The sequence below is a fragment of the Nesoenas mayeri genome (assembly GCF_963082525.1).
Source record: "Nesoenas mayeri genome assembly, chromosome: 19".
In the NCBI taxonomy this organism is placed as follows: Eukaryota; Metazoa; Chordata; class Aves; order Columbiformes; family Columbidae; genus Nesoenas; species Nesoenas mayeri.
The window spans coordinates 9,014,324-9,030,734 of record NC_137568.1 but is presented as its reverse complement, the minus strand read 5'-3'; the positions used below and the strand labels follow the sequence as shown (position 1 = coordinate 9,030,734).

Sequence of the window (16,411 nt, the reverse complement as noted above, 5' to 3'; positions counted from 1 at the left end):
CTTGCAAAACACACCCGAGGTGCGGCAAGCACATCTGATCGCTGGGATGGAGCCAGAGCCCGGGGCTGGTGCCGCTCCCGGGATGAGGACAGAGGGGAGAGACCCTGCACCACCGAGGCTTCCTGCTGCGGGTGGGAAGGAGCATCTGCATCTCCTCCTCCTCCCGTCCAGATGGCACTTTTCTTTTTAAATAGTCAGGCAATTGTTTTAAGGAGAAGTCCAGGAGGGGAAAATCACATTCCTCTGAAACAGCATCGCTGCCAGGCACAGGACTGCAGGACCACTAATCTGCGGCCACTTGCTGACCCCACGCTTCAAAAGCGCCTCGGAAATAAGATATACACATTACTTCAAGCAATAATAAAAGAAAGAAGAAAAGCAGTACCTTCTTTTTACAAGAGCTAAAATATACCTTTTGATTTCTAACTCTCCTCTTTAAATGGTTTGTTCCGTGCTTCTCTCCCACATGGACAGGATGAAGAATGGCTGGGGAGGGCGGTGGTTCGGGACAGTTTAAGTGTGCATGAAACGGCTGTTCGCGCTCCGCACACCACTCGTGCTCCAGCGAGATCGCCACAAACCGTGACACCGCTCGTTTGTTCGACAAGGTCTCACGAATTCCAGCTGGAGACTCCTTTTTTCCTCCCCCAGGGCCAAAGGGAAACTCATTGATATTTTTCATGTTTAGGACGCGGGGAAAGGCACACAGGACCATGGAAACATATTAAACTGTTGGATTTCTCTTCCCCCATCCCTCCCCCTTTTCTCCAGAAGGAGGGAGTCTTCCAGTCCCTAAAACAGATCAAAAAGCAGACCGCTCATGAGTAGCATGAGCACTGAATCCATCTGTCCCTCGGAGCCCCCGATCGCCACACAGAAGTGACCACACACCCACCAGCTCGACTCGCAACGCCTTCACCTGGCATTAAAAACACACCTTAGTTTGGGGGTACAAGAACAAGAGCACCTTCCATGGGCAGCAGCACAGAACTGGACTGGTACGCCAGTGCTTGTCACAGGCTGCGGCTGCATTAAGAGTTAATTGGTTTTCAGCTTTGGGCAGAACAAGAAACAGTGTCTGAACGGCACTGCCAGCAGTGATACATCTTCCTAATGGAGCACGGATCCTCTGAGCAAAGCTATTTTGGAAATGTCAGTGGTTACCACCATCCCTTTGATCTGGAAACACCAGACCATCCAATGGGAACTTTGGTGGGGCAGCGATGAACAACCCCAGTCACCAAGGGTGGGCAGGACCACAGCTCTGCAGTGTCTGCAGCTTCTTTCCACATAGGAACTGTCAGGGGGAACTATTGGAGAGCTTCCCCCTTTCAGCAAACAGATCTCTTGTCATGTCAACAGTGCCAGGCAGCTTATGAGATGCTTTTCCCTCACAACTGCAGAATGGCTTTCCTGTTGCATTTGTGTTCTGGGGATGTGGGGACACACGGTGACTCGAGGCAGACAGGACCTGCTGCTTTCAATGCCCAATTTTCCTAATCTTCCTATTAACTTGAGAGGATAAACTGTTCATCTGTCACGATTTAGCAGCGTGGACACTGTTGATGAGCTGGACGAGGAGCTCCCGAGGTCCCACACCACGTCCCACCATCCCCAGCCAACAGCTCAGGTGTCCCCGAGTCCTGCAGAACCGCCGAGCATCTGCAGCCAACTGACAGCCAATAAAGATTTACTAATTCATATCTACTAATTAAGGTCCTTTTCATCAAGTATCTGATGTTAGTGAACATCCACCAGGACTTGTAGAGTAGAATAGCAAACAGTTCCTGGGCATTTTGGGCATGAAACTTGATTTACCTTCCTGCAGAGACGATGGCTGTAGCTACTGACGGCCAGGTCAGGTTCACACCTGCCTTTTGCCTTTGTACATAAGAATGTTGATCATCCTTCAATATAGTTTCACATCAAGATTTGTATGACAAAATAATAAACATTACCACCTTTATAAAAATATTTCACAGCCAAAACTCCACATGCATCCTAAATAATCTAATTCAGCTTGTTCTCACACACAGGTTGAAAACTGCATGAAGTGAGCAAGCCTGGTGGAGGCTCTTCCTTAAAAGCTTCCCCAGCCCCGGTATTAATGCTTTTTCTCCATCAGTCACAAAAACCTGGAAGTTCCTTTTTCAGCAGGGATGGAGGAACAATTATTACCTTCCGAATAAAACACATAGAGACACAGATATTTGGAACAGCTGGAGCCTGAGCACCACACTGAGAACAACAGACAGGAGAGTTGAGAAACCCTCGGCTGGGTGACAACAGACGTCCTACTGAACCCAAGGAACTAGCGCAGCCCTTTGGGGAATGGATAGTTAGAGCTTCTGATGGACGCCGCATGGCTTTCCCTACAAGCCAGCCTGCGACAAGGACAGCCCTCGGCCTTGGAAACTGTTGGAAATGCCGTCACAGTGGCGTTGTGACAGCTCAACAGAAAGCAGAGCAAGAGATTTGTTTTACACTTATAATAAGGTGATGAGATTTCTAGTAAATGAGCTTTGATTATTGTTTGCTTTCTGAGGGTGCAATCTTCTGCCACTTAACAAAACCTCCCGCCATTCTCCTCCAATGCGAATTCGTTTGACATAGAGCCGGTCAGGGAGCAAACAGCAGATTTGGGGTTTATTGCCATTTCAAAGAGTTCTCTTATGCTAGGAAGGGAAACAGAAACGTGCCCCTTCAACACCTACTGCAGCGTGGGGCCACAGATCACAAGATACTCCATCCCGAACGCTGACACGGGTCAGTGCAGAAGTCACCTAAATACACTGGTTTCCCTTCTCCAGCACCTTGCCTGAAAGATAAAATCTGTTTCAAGCGTTACAGAAAGGTGGAACTGGTCCCTGGCTCAGGTGTTGGTCTCTCTCATTTGCCTTCTGGTTTTTAAAATAGCCTCCCAGGTGAAAGGTGATGCAGAATTATAAGAACTGACCCCCAAATTCTACGAGACTGTCCGTGCCGAGCAGCAGAGCTGCAGTTTGCAGGACTCGGAAGTCACTCCAAATCAGCGATGCCGCACGTGCAGGTCACGCTTTAGCTGTTGTTGCCACTGCTAAAAAGCCATAGAGAACTTGTAAGTAAAAACATACACAAAATGAGCAGAGAAAGGGTAAGAGAAGCCCAAACTGCCGTCTTTCCCCCCACCCTCAGCACTCCTAACTGTACTTTTTTGGAAAATACAAAGAAAGAAGATACAGGATGAAGCAGCCGCTTCCCCAGCGCAGGCTGGAGAGCCCAGGCCAGCAGCTGCACGCCCTGAGCACGGCGGCAGCTTCGCTGCCCCAGGGGACCAAGAGCTCTGTGCTCGTCACACGAGCGGCTCCGCGGGGAGGAAGAGGAGCTGACTTCCCGCAGGAGCCGGCAGAGGCACAGCAGCCCGGCGCTGTGCTCCAAGGCACTTGTCACCAAGGCATCAGATCACCTTTCCTCACAGATGTGACACCCTGTAGCACCTCACACCTTATCCTGCCACATCAGACTTGGACTGTCACAAAGAGACGCTGCAACCCCCCGGCTTGCCCTGGAGGGAAGTGATGCAGAGCTCGGGGTGGAAAACCACAGAGCAGGTGAAATCTGTTGTCTCTAGCACTGGTCTAGCACAGGAAAACTTTGAAAACAAGCTTCAGAAAGCAGAGAACAGAACCACAGGGGAGGGATTAGACAAGTCTCCAGAACGACAATGAACTTGGGAAGAACAGGAGATAACTAAGAGTCATTTACTAAAGCAGTTTTCAGTGAACACAACGCCTGGATGTGAAGAGCCTCCCCGTCAGTGCTCTTCACGCCCCGCACCACCGAACGTTCAGCCTCTCTGCTGTGAGATGAACCCTCACGAATGAAGGTGCAGCCCTGTAACAAAGAGGAATACACTGATTTCACATACAAACCTCCAGCCCTTCCCTTACTATAGCCCTGCGGTCTCCAGCTATGAAACTCATTTTCCTTTCATTGAAAACACTCCAGCCACATCACCCATAGGAAAAACTATTATAGACCCTATTGTAACAAAACATCGAATGGAGTTTTTTAGTAAGAAGTGAAGCCCCAGCAGCTTAACTAGTGGAAAGTACTACACTTAAGCTAAATAGGCTCTATTCAAATTTAAGCACCACTACAATTACCTACAATTAGTGAAGTACCATAAAACAGTGGGAAAAACCCAGGTGGTCCACACTGACCAAGCTGCACCTGGAAATCCATGTCAGCCCAAGCTCTCAAAGCTCTGCCCTCATCAGCACACAACCGGGCAGTTTTCTCCCTCCATCCATGGGCTGGTGCTCTGAGGCACTTCAGTCCTAATAATTTCCAAGTGAAAATACTTATTTATAATGGGAACTATTACATAAAAAGTAGCCTATGTCCTAAGCTCAACCAGAAGGAAGCTTTCCTCCCAGCTTATCAGAGTTTCTATTCATTTAAAATATCATGTTTCGGAAGGTCACTTTAGAGTTCAATTCACACTGCTCATTTTCTTTGGCAAACCCCCACGTTATCTACAAACACCGGTTAAAAACCCAGTTACAGCAACGTGATACCCACCTCCCGTTGCACAGCAACTGGATAATACAGGGATACAGAAAATGTTGATATTCCAAAATAACAGCAGGTAACAGAGCTATTGTATTTAACTGCAGACAAAGGTGGATCGGTGAGATGCCCACGCGGGACACAGCAGTTCACAGGCAATGCACACCAAAATGAAGAGGTGTCCACCCTGTCCCCCAGCCTGTTTGGGACACTGTCCTGGAGCGATCAACAAAGATGCTGAAGGGAGTGGAGCATCTCCCGTGTGAGGAAAGGCTGAGGGAGCTGGGGCTCTGGAGATGGACAAGAGGACACTGAGGGGGGACTCATTCATGGGGATCAATATGGAAAGGGGGAGTGTCAGGAGGATGGAGCCAGGCTCTTCTCGGTGACAACCAGTGACAGGACAAGGGGTAATGGGTGCAAACTGGAACACAGGAGGTTCCAATTAAATGAGAAGAAACTTGTTCCCAGTGAGGGTGGCAGAGCCTGGCCCAGGCTGCCCAGGGGGGTTGTGGAGTCTCCTTCTGTGCAGACATTCCAACCCGCCTGGACACCTTCCTGTGTAACCTCATCTGGGTTTCCTATTCTCTCCTGTGTTGTAACCCCTCAGGTTTCAACCCTCCAGGTTTTCTGGGAAATCTATTAAAAGCCTGTTAAGCACCCAATTCCCCCTCACCGAAATCACCATGACGCAAGAGCATATAGTTCCTACCAAGCACGGCTTCTTTAAAGCTAAATATCACCTGCTGTCCAATAATGCCCAGGCAAGCAAGTTAAAGTGATGCGCGACAGAGCAGTCACCTATTCCCCACCCCCCCGAAACCCTCAGAAAGTCCTGTGCAAAGGGAAGGGACAGAGGAAGCACTGAAGTTAGAGGCTCTGCAAGTATAAACTCTCAAGCTCCATTTCATTGCCACAAATAGCAAATATTTCAAAATAAACCATTATTTTTAGCTTAAGTGGTGCTTAACAATTTGAGAATAAACTATTGCCCAGAGACAGAGATGTGTCATCAACTGAAAACGCCGCGGACGTGTCCTGTTCACATCAAACACCAGCTCACGGGGAGCAACCGAGAAAGGGTTTGGGACCCCAAGCCAGATCTAATACCTTAGTACTATCTACAAGGTTAAAATACATAAAATTAAACAGAAACTCTCGCAATAGTTTCCTAGATCTTCCAACAAAGCCTGCTCTGCACAGAGCAATTTATGTCCCGTAAGCAGCGACCGTAAGGTCGGGATACAGAATTCCAGCTGCTCACGGGCAGGTACGTGAGTCACCAAAGAGGGGCTGGAAAGGACAACAGACCAGGTTTGTGCCTTTCTGCTTCTTTACGACGCATGACAGACAGACAGACAGACAGACAGACAGACCCAGAAAGCAGGAAAGCGGGCTAGGAAAATAAATCCCTTCTCCATGGGCTCAATTGGAGACTTTTTACTTTTATTTTTAAACAGAGGAAAAAGCTAAATTAACACGGAAAAAATCATCAGAGTGTTGAAATATCTACAATTACAGCCAGGTTTTGTTTTCTTTTTAAACAGTTTAAATGAAATTGCTGAAGAAGCAGATGGGAAAAATACTCTGTTCTGCTAAAAGCTGAGGCTATTAGAGCTCACCATAAACCCTGCTAGGAAACTAAAGGCTTAACAAACAAGATGCTCGAGATCATAATTCTTATCGAGAAATCCTGAAAGCCTGCCTTAAAAATAAAAGAAGGCTAGGAACTCGTTTTTCCTCAGGGTAATTTCTGCGGCATTCCTGATCCCTGTGAGGACAGGCAGGGAAGCCGGTCCCGCCACAGCGCGGGGTGGGTGAGGTACGCGCTGACTAACCGTGGAAAAATCCACATAATTGAGAAGACAAATGTCGAACGGTTATTTTACGGCTTGAACTATTCAAGGAAAAGCGCTGAGCGTGCCAAGGGGCCAGCCGGACCCATTGTGTGCGTGTGTGAGCGCGGAGGAGCCCGGGCAGGCTTCACAAGTCGGCGCTCTGATGCTTTCATCCTCGTCCAGGTGGGGCCTTGCTGGTTTATCTGTTTCTGTAAGCGCTGCGTCAAGCTGTAAAAGAAATACTGCAAGAAAAAGCATCATCTCCCAGTATTATGTGTACAGAGAGTAACAAAAACACACACACACATGGGCTCGGGAGTACGACCCGCTATTAAGGCCATTTGTTGCCTCCCATGAGAAGGCCCTGTTTTCGGTTGCTGGAGTCACCATCCCTGGAGGGTTGGACAGACGGAGATGAGGTTCTCCGGGACATGGGTTAGTGCTAGAATCAGGTTATGGTTGGACTTGATGATCCTGAGGGTCTCTTCCAACTGAAATGATTCTATGATTCTATTCTAAGAGTTGACCCTATGCACTCTACTCATCTTTAATTTGATTAAACCACACAGAGGAGTCATCCTTTGCAGGTAGCTCAACTGAATGGCACTCTGGTTTCTCCAGAGCATTTGGAGGAGATCCATGTTACTCCAATGGAGCTGCAGTCGTTCCCAGCTTTGTGTTACACAGAAGTTGAACACGTGCAGTGTCCTCAACAAAAACACTGAACAGAACCAGGCACCCAACTCGTGCCATCCTTCCACTCCAGCTATCAATGGCCAGTTCCTAACGGCTCAGTGTAATTGTCCAACCAATGTCACATCTGTTGAAGATTATTCATTCAAACCCATGCTTCCATAGGCTCCTTTAAAAAAAGTCTCACGAGCCAGCATCAAATTGGGTGTCATTTTGACTTCAGAATGGCTTTGATGCCATTCTGAAGTCAAAATGACACCCAAAATTCTTTTCCCCTACCCATAAGGCTTTCACAGAGTAAGCCCAAACTCACTTGACACAACTCTTAACAAGGACTTACACAAGAACCATTGCAGACTTGTCATCTCATTAATACTACCAAATAGTTTTCTTGTCCCAGGGTTCCCCCAGCAAAGCCTGACTGCTAGAAACCCGGCCCAGCAGAGCCTGACTGCTAGAAACCCGGCCCAGCAAAGCCTGACTGCTAGAAACCCGGCCCAGCAGAGCCTGCGAGGGAGCACAAAGACGATGACTCCTTGTTCTTACCTCTGCTGTCAGCAACCGTCCGCGAAGCCCACGGCCAAGACACCTCACACCTCCCTCATGCTGCTCCACGTCACCCAACACCGGGAAAATTACCCGTCAGCCGTCGAGCGGAGGTCCCGCTGTCACTGCTGACCCACAGCCGCGCTGCAGCGCCTGCCCTCGTGTTCAGTTTTCTTTTTAAGAATACCCAGGAAATTTCACAGATAAACACTGAAGCAGCAAACTCATGTATAGAAAAGGTCAGGAAATGCTATAAATAATACTATTTTGTGTAGATACAGTCTTTTCACCTTGGTTTTCGTCACTCGGCGGCGCAGGCCGGGCTGACTTGGACAGACCCCGAACACTGTGGTTTATCCCCATGACCAGCACAGGGCAACCGCAGTTCCGCCCGACCCCCACGACGCTGAGCAGGAGTGAGTTCTGATTCAACAGCTTCTCTGGGAGGTGAAATATCACCATTCCCAACTCGGAAAGAAAAATAAGAAAATAGTCAACGTATATTTTGGATGTTCAGGAAAAGAGAGTTTGAACCTCTTCTTGAAAAGCCACATGTAAATCAAACCTTACCTATGCTAAACAGTATTTCATACATTTGCATATATTTCAGAGACAGGGTTTGGTGGTAGATTTGGCAATGTTAGGTCTACGATTGGACTCGATCATCTCAAAAGTCTCTTCCAACCTAAACGATCCTGATTCTGTGTTCCCCGGTACTTCATGGGGGACGGACTAATGATCCCTAAAGGTCCCTTCCAACCCAAAGCACCCGTGATTCATTACACACCAATTTCTGTTCAGTGCCAACGCTCAAAACCTCTGCAAACCAGACCCTGCAGTGCCAAGTCAGACACACAGAAGGGAACCACTTCTGGAAAGGCTTGGTTGGGCTGGGTTAACCACCGACACGCTGCTGCTGCCACCGTGAAAACCTCTTACAGCCCTCGCCTTACTCACCAAACATTTCCCCACACCTGGGAAAAATGAGGCACAGACCTTACAAACAGCTTTTGTCAGTACATACCCCCAATTCCACCCCAGAAGAGATCAAGTCCTATGCACAAAGCAAGGCAGGACCTACAGAAAATGGTGTGCAATGGCTTTAAGCCTAGAAATATAGGCAAGAAGTGCCACCTAACCTACATTTTGGCATTCCCCAGGTCCTGAGTGTTCACATTGAGACTAAGCATTCCACTGTTTATATTGCTTACGACAAAAAGCAATGTTTTAACACGGGTGTTAATTTTTCCCCAAAGTAGAGTTAACTCCAACTAACCAGCACGCAATAAAGCCAGAACATTTCCCCCATAAAACTGAAGTCATTTCTATTCCGTAAAATAAGCTCAGGAAGCAAAATAAAAATCTATCTGCATAGCATGAGGTCGGACAGGCTATGGATGGTTATTTTACTCCTGAATATTAACAACGTATGGATCTCCAGAGAGGTTTTTAGGCCCCCTGACCCCCGGGTGCTCGGCCTTGCCAAGGGATGGTGAACGTCTCCATCCCAGCGCCCAGAGGATTCGGCCCATCTCCGAATGGGGCAGAGCGCGCAGGATTGTGACCCTACCCGATGAGCACATTGATTGCTTCAACAAGATTATGAACGTTTAAAATATTTTTAAATTTTATCTTTAATCATTTCTTATTTACAAACTAACCCCAGCAATGAGGTCATATATCCACAGCTCCGCTGGTTTGAGTCTCGTACCTCATGCATATTCCATACACAACGCTAATTAGTTTGTACTACAGCAGAGACATTCTTAATAAACAGAAATGTGAAACAACTTGAGAGTTGCTTTTTCATCATGCAGCAGCCATGTAAAATCATCTTTAGGAGAAGCATTTGTCCTGGTTTTGTTAAAAACAAGTTTCTCTTTTAGTGAATTTGCCTGTCAGCTGAAGCTTCATATGAGTTGCATTTTCCTGGAGAACCAGATCCATGTTTTGGTAAACACAGCGATGGAATGTGAGGTTATTGATAAGGACGGATGGACATCTTGTGAGAGGAACAACGAGAAACAGGTGACCAAGAAACTGACCAACTGTGTATAACAGCCCATTCACGTGAATACTTCATATAAAAGTGGGAGATCACCAGGATCTCGTCCCTTTTCCTTATGGCGACATTAGGAGAGGACCTTGCGAGTTGTCCCTGCGAACTGAGGCCAGTGACAGACTGAATCCAGCTCCGGGTGGCCGCAGAGTCCAGTCCAGGACTTTGGTTGCCAGCTCTGCAGTTGCTGAGACTTTCAAGATGGGTTCTGTATATTTTGTATTATTTTCTCTATTCTTATTAGTAGCATTAGTAAAACATCTTTAATTTTTCCAACTCTCTTCTCTCTGTCCTTCTTTCCCTCCCGATCGCCTGTGCTGAGTGGGAAGTGGGGGGGGGGGGGGGCTGAAGGGGAAAGTGTGGGGGGGATGAGGTTAACAATACATCTGCCAGGGTTTTATTGTTACCCTACAATCTAAACCCTCGACAGCATTTTCCTGTATATTCACTGACTGGGGTATCAGCACCAGAAGCAATGGGCCAGGAGAGATTAATTTCATCCCCGCTGTACCACAACTTCGGATGCTATTTTCAATAAATCTCTGCATCACCAAGAACGCTCACACTCTCTTTGATTTTATAAGAGTATTTCTCTATGTGTATATATAGCAAAAGCTCCAAGGGGCTCCAGTCCCGAGTGGGGTGTCTAAACTGTATCTGATGGACGCTCGCCAGGTTTAACAAAACCCACACATCAGGCAAGTCCCGGGTTTGACCACAGAACTGGCATCAAGTGAAGGGCTGAGCTGCGTCCTCCTCGGTGGTAGTTACTCACAAAGCTGCTAAAAAATAAAATACATAATGCTTCCATTTTCGGTTGGTTTTAGAAATTTGATTTTGACGAGAAATTTAAAATGTTACATAACCATGGAATTAAAGCATCGTCACGACAGATCATTTATTTCAAATGATCCATTTTGGTTAAGAGTATCCTGGCTATTCTCTGTGTACAGAGAAAAATCTCTGGGTTTGCAGCTTATCCATTGATGAACATATTTAAGCTCAGACATAAATTTCCAAGGAGATGGAAGCGAAAGGCTCCGTCCCCAGCGGTGTGTGCCAAGCAGAGTGACACAGTGACAACACCGAACATGACAAGTTTTGCAAGCTGCCGATATCTACTGTTCATCACCGAGTGCACTACATTCTCATGCAAGCACGTCACAACAAGAAAGCAACATCTCTATAAGGGTAAAACAAACAGCACTCAATTTCTGAAAGCATTCTTCCAAAATTATTGCCCTAGATTAGATTGCCTCACCAGCGGGGCCACAGGCCGTTTGCACTATTTTCTTTCTTTTTTTTTAATAAATGTAACAAATGAAAGGATCACAGAAAGTTTTCTGGGGCCAAATTTGGAATTAATTATGGGGAAATTCTTTTGCTAATCCCCCATCTCTCCCACTGCTAGCAGGCTCCTCGCTGCAAAAATCCTGTGTCTCCCGGTACGCTGCTTCCACTTGGTTCATCAGTGCAGAACACCACGCTCGTGAGGTCTGAAATGGACCCTCAGCTTCGAGCAGAGCCATAAAACCTCCAGGACAGAGCCACACTGAAATCTGAGTAAAGAATCACATGAGACTCCAATTAAAACTTGGATGCATCGCAATGAAATCAAAGGACGGGGCTCATCTGCTCAGGGCAGAGCAGCCACCTCCATCTGAGCACAGGCTTGTGGCATGAGCCATGGGGAAAATGGGCTTTTCAGGGGAAAAAATGGGCTTTTCAGGGGAAAAAATGGGCTTTTCAGGGGAAAAAACGGGCTTTTCGGGTACACATGGTGACGAGACCCAAGGTGGACGAGTTGGGAGGGCTGGAGGGATCACACCAGGGAAGTAACCACGGATGCTGCCAAGTTAACGACCCTTCTCAAAGCGAAGTTTAATCATTGTTCGGTCATTTAACAAACACAAAAGAATTCACACGTATCGACTCTACTCGAGATGTAAACTTTGCATAATGAACGGGGATGGCTGCGGTACTTGCGCATCTGCGGACGCACAGCTACACCAACCGGCGCCGCAGGGAAAGCAGCTCTGGGTGCAAACAGCAGAGCCTGGGCTGCTGGGAGGGAACCGAATAACAGGTTGTCTGGAAAATAAGCCACCCAGCCCCCTAAAGTCTGTTTCATTAACTATTATCAGCTACTTCCAAATTACACTGTATTTTGTCGTACCACCAGAACAAGCTAAAGGCACTTAATGAGTCGCAGGAGGTGGGAACATCCAAAGCAGGTCAGTCAAGCTTCCCGCAGAAACGAGCAATTTGATGGGAAATTTGCCTCAAATAAAATGAAATACTGATGCAGCACTTAAGGAAGATGAACTTCCCCCGCCTGCCCGCGATCCAGATGGTGCCATTATCACTCAGCACCAGGAAGGAAAGAGATTCCAAGCAAGGGGAAATTGCAGGGCAGTTATCCTCATCAACCTGAGGTGGAACGGTGACACGAGGTTGGCAGAGCGCCTGAGGAAAGTCTGCAGATAGTTAAGCACAGGGCATAAAATCAGACGTGCAAAGGGAAAGCAGCCCCTGGAAAATTTTGCTAGGGATTTCAGCTTTTCCAGTGTGTCAGTGGCAACGCAATGCCCGAGCACGTGTCCCGGCATCTGCAAAGAAATAGGGGACTGCATAAAGCCAGAGAAAACACGGGAGTTCGCTTGCTTGTTAGAGATAAAGACAAGCGCTCAGTGCTCTGGTGTGTAGGAATCAGACCTTTTTCAGACCGCTTCAAGATCTACAAACGGCACACTGCGCTGGCAGGTTTGATCCTCACGATTGTAGGACAGTGAGCAGCAGGATCTGCCCCATGGGCAGCACCAGGCGGTCCTCCCTGCTCCACCTGGGAAGGTTTCCATGCTCTGAGAAAAGCTGCCTCAAAAAAGAGCTCACAGGAAAACACGGTTTTGCTCTAGGCTTTGGAACTATCTGTAAGACAAGTATGTCAAACAAAACTGGCATTGTTTGCATCATTTGTGAAAAGGAGGGTTAAATGCGTTCCGGATTTTACAGATGTTTCAAGGCTTCGTTGCTAGAAAAGTCTGGCAGCAACGCGGTGGTACGATCCACGTTACCTTCAGGGTTGGGGAACCTCCCCTACCCCCAGCTGAGGGAAATGGGACACAGACCATATATTTTCCTGATGAGAAACCAAGGTTTCACAGAGAATTAGTAAATATGCTCATGCTTCCCACCTGTTTTCTATTTAGAGCAAAAAAGCAATTAATATGACTTTTTAAACAACAGTTAATGGAAGAAATTTATGAAACGGAGATTTCTAATTGAAAATGTCTTTACTCACATGAGGCAGAGGATCAAAATATGACAAGACCACTAAGCATAGTTACTCCCAGCTGCACAAACCATTTCTTAACAGCCTGAAGATTAATAAACAAAGACATATTCTCGACATTTTCTATCCCTCCCGGGTTTAGCAGTGTACGCAAGGCAAACATGAGCAAGCCGTGCTCTCACTGCACCGCCGGCCGGAGCTCCCCAGCTGCACTGCACCCCACGAGATCGTTAACATGGGACCCCCTCGCCAGGAGCAGACACAGAAACACAAGGGAAAAATATACAGGTCTGGGAAGAAGCCGAATTAAGTCTATAGTTTATTAGCAAGTAAAAGGACATTTACCTTCTCGGTGGTTAAATACAAGACAACCCCAGGATAAAGCATATGGCTCCAGGCTTTGTGTAGGGGAGAAAGCTGGTGGGGCCCCAGGGCTCCGGCCCAACTGGTACCAGATTGTAAGCAATGAGAAGTCAGAAGGGCTGGAGGATCTGCTCTCCTGGGGACAGTTGATGCCATGCGAACAATTAAGTGAGTAACAAAGCGTATTTAACAGGAGAGCAATCCCACCATTTGGATACCGGCTCATTTGAAAGAAAAGAGATACGCTTTAGTGCAATATTGCACTTAATTTGATTGCACCTTCAATGCCATGAAACCTTGAACATCCAAATCACTTGTAGCAAACAAGACAACGCGTCTCCTTTAATCACCGGCTCAAGACTTCTCCACTTAGTTAACAGGGAAAGACACAGAACAAAAACCAGCAAAAGCCATCATAAAACTGGAAAGATTGTGTACAAACCTAATTTGGTACTTTGTACAAATCACCACTGCTCCTTTCTCTCAAAAGGCAGGCTTGATAAAAACATACCCAGTGTTATACATTATACACACACAACAGGGTATGTAGCAAAGCACAATAAAACAAACAGATGATGAACGGATAGAATCTGCAGTGCTTGTTGGTACATATCATCCTGTTACTTTATGGGCAAAAAGCAGTGCAGTTGTATGAGGAGTCAAAATAAATGACAATCTTAGATAAAAGCAAGGCAAAATGAGTCTCTAGGAGTCTCATTCTTACCATTCTGTTCATCCAGCTCATTCCCAATTTCCTGTCCCATTTGCTTCTGCCGGGATATGATTGAAGAGAGAGCATCGAGTCCAGCGTCTTGCTCTGCACCAGAAAAATAGATAAAATCACATGAAAACATTGCTGATACACCAAGGTATGTACCATAAGAGATGAAGTGAAGAAAAAGATCTACTCTGTGCTTAAAGAGTTAAAATGTATTAAGAGAAATACATCGACAACCTGAAAATGAATCCTTATGGCAACAGCACTCTTCAAATGTGAATGATGGGTAATTAATTTGTCTGCTCTGGCTGGGACATTGAGCTAAGGGTCCCAGGAATTCAACGTTCAGCTGTTACTCAATCATAAACGCAGGCGATTTCCTGGCACGCACATAGAGATCCCTGATTAGCCTTTCTAAATTTTCCAAGAAACTTTTAACATGAATAAAAGACAAACAGGTGACGCAAACACCAAAGAATTCCAATAGATTTTTAAAGCTGCAAGAGGATTCGGGGCACATGGAAGAGCCTGAGACAGAGGGAGCACAGCGGGGGCAGCTCAGGTTCGATGTGCTCCCCAAGGCTCCAGACACCCCTTTATTAAGACCCGTATCAGCTCTGCCATCCCCGTCTGCAGGAACCACATGGTCCTGAACCAGAATGCACAACCCTCCTTACCCAAAGAAGTCAGGAAGCAGAACAAGAAGAGACGCTGGAGGCTGGGCTGCGAACTTCAGTCCAGGGGGGTGAAAACGGGACAGGATGGACAGAACCCTGTTCCCTCCCCAGCATCGACCTACAGCATCAGCAAAACCCACCGCCTGAGGATTCTCCTGAGCCACCAGAGCTCCTGCCATTCTCCTGAACTGTGGCCAGAAACGCTGTTTCCCGTGCAGACTGCTTTCATTCCATCATTCCCAATACTTTAATTGCATAGAAATCACCTTGTTAACTACGTGATGTCCTCAGGCTGAGGTTTTCTAACGCTCCCACAGTCTTACAGATGCTGAGGGGCAAAACCTAAAGACCCTTCTGAGGTCAGTTAACTCGTCCTGGCTCCAATTCAGCAGCACCTCTAGTGCCCCAGCGCTCAGAGCAGTCAATGGGATCTCCACTGCAAACCAAACCCAGGAATATGGGTAAACCCAGGTACACCCTCGAACACCTTTGACAACTTGATTTCAAAAGATGTTTCCAGGGAAGGACACGGCGAGCACAGGACTGCTCCTGCAAATGCGGAAAACAACCACCTGGAGCTATTAAGTTTGACATTTCCAGATAACAAAACTTTAGCACAGGTTATTGTCTGGACTTTCTAATAAGGGCTCCTCCCAGAGTCCTAACGATGCTTATAAAAACCAGACTCGTGTACCTTCTATGATCCTCCGCTGCTGCTGCCTGAGATCGTCAAAGCCGAGCCCTCTGGTCTCCTCAGACTCTTCCAAAAGCCATGGGTTGGTGACACCTCGTTTGGCCCCTCCGGTCATTAGGCTAGACCTGAAAATAACTTCATTAAATAATTTTCAACACAAAACTCATACAATCTGTGCGTGCAAGACCAGCTGACGGATGGACACGTATGTATTTGTTACACTCCAAGTGATTCTCTGCGATCAGAAAAGAAATTAGGCAAAAAGAATCCAACGGTCTCAAATCATAAATCCAACCCACAGGCTCCGTAATACTGTCTAGAAATGCTAAAGCACGGAAAGAATTAATTTTGCAGTGAACAATTAAGCTCCATGGTGAAATGTATACCATGCATTGTATAAAATATTCATATTGTTTCCACGTAGAACACACGGCATTCAAAACTGCCACCAAAACCCAGGGTCACTGGGAACACACACATTATTCCTGTATTTGCTACGTGATCAAAACACAAACTCACAAAACCACTGAGGTACAGCCTGAAAGCTTCCAACAGGAAAGGATCGACACGTTAATACAGATGCAAATCAGATGAGGTGACTCACTTTCTGCAATCCTGATCCAGCCTAAAAGGGAAAATTCCTGCATTTCAAGAACTGCAGATGGAGTTGCACAGTTACTCTCCTGCATTCCCTCGTCTGGCATCACCATGAACAAGAAGCCGGCACACGCGCTCTTAAATGGAACCGTAATCAAGTTACGGGTTTTATTTTAAAAGAACTATGACTTGAGGTTGTTCACATTATAGACACTTCCCTTGCTACAACAGAACACAAGTTTTTCATGTCCAGAGCACATAAATTCAAGCAGTAAAATGAAATGCCACTTAAATATTCTTCTCACCACCGAGTTGCTGGTTTCCGCCTTTCAGCTCTTCATTGGTTTCTCCTACAAGAAAAACGACATAAGAGAGACCGGGAG

At 46.7% G+C, this 16,411-nt stretch overlaps 1 protein-coding gene across 2 annotated transcripts in view; it reads right to left on the bottom strand.

Annotated features, from left to right (window-relative positions):
- The window catches only part of STX8 (syntaxin 8), a 97,935-nt gene that overhangs the window by 67,182 nt on the left and 14,342 nt on the right, over positions 1–16,411 (bottom strand). The window contains exons 5-7 of one of the 2 annotated variants that reach the window (XM_080356487.1): positions 15,432–15,556; positions 14,067–14,159; positions 10,472–11,246 (exon numbers count right to left, since the gene is read on the bottom strand). In XM_080356487.1, coding sequence (XP_080212613.1) covers positions 11,197–11,246; positions 14,067–14,159; positions 15,432–15,556 — 268 coding nt within the window. In that variant the 3' untranslated portion in view covers positions 10,472–11,196. Of the gene's footprint in view, positions 1–10,471; positions 11,247–14,066; positions 14,160–15,431; positions 15,557–16,411 lie in introns of those variants that run through there. The other variant, XM_080356486.1, reaches the window with a different exon arrangement.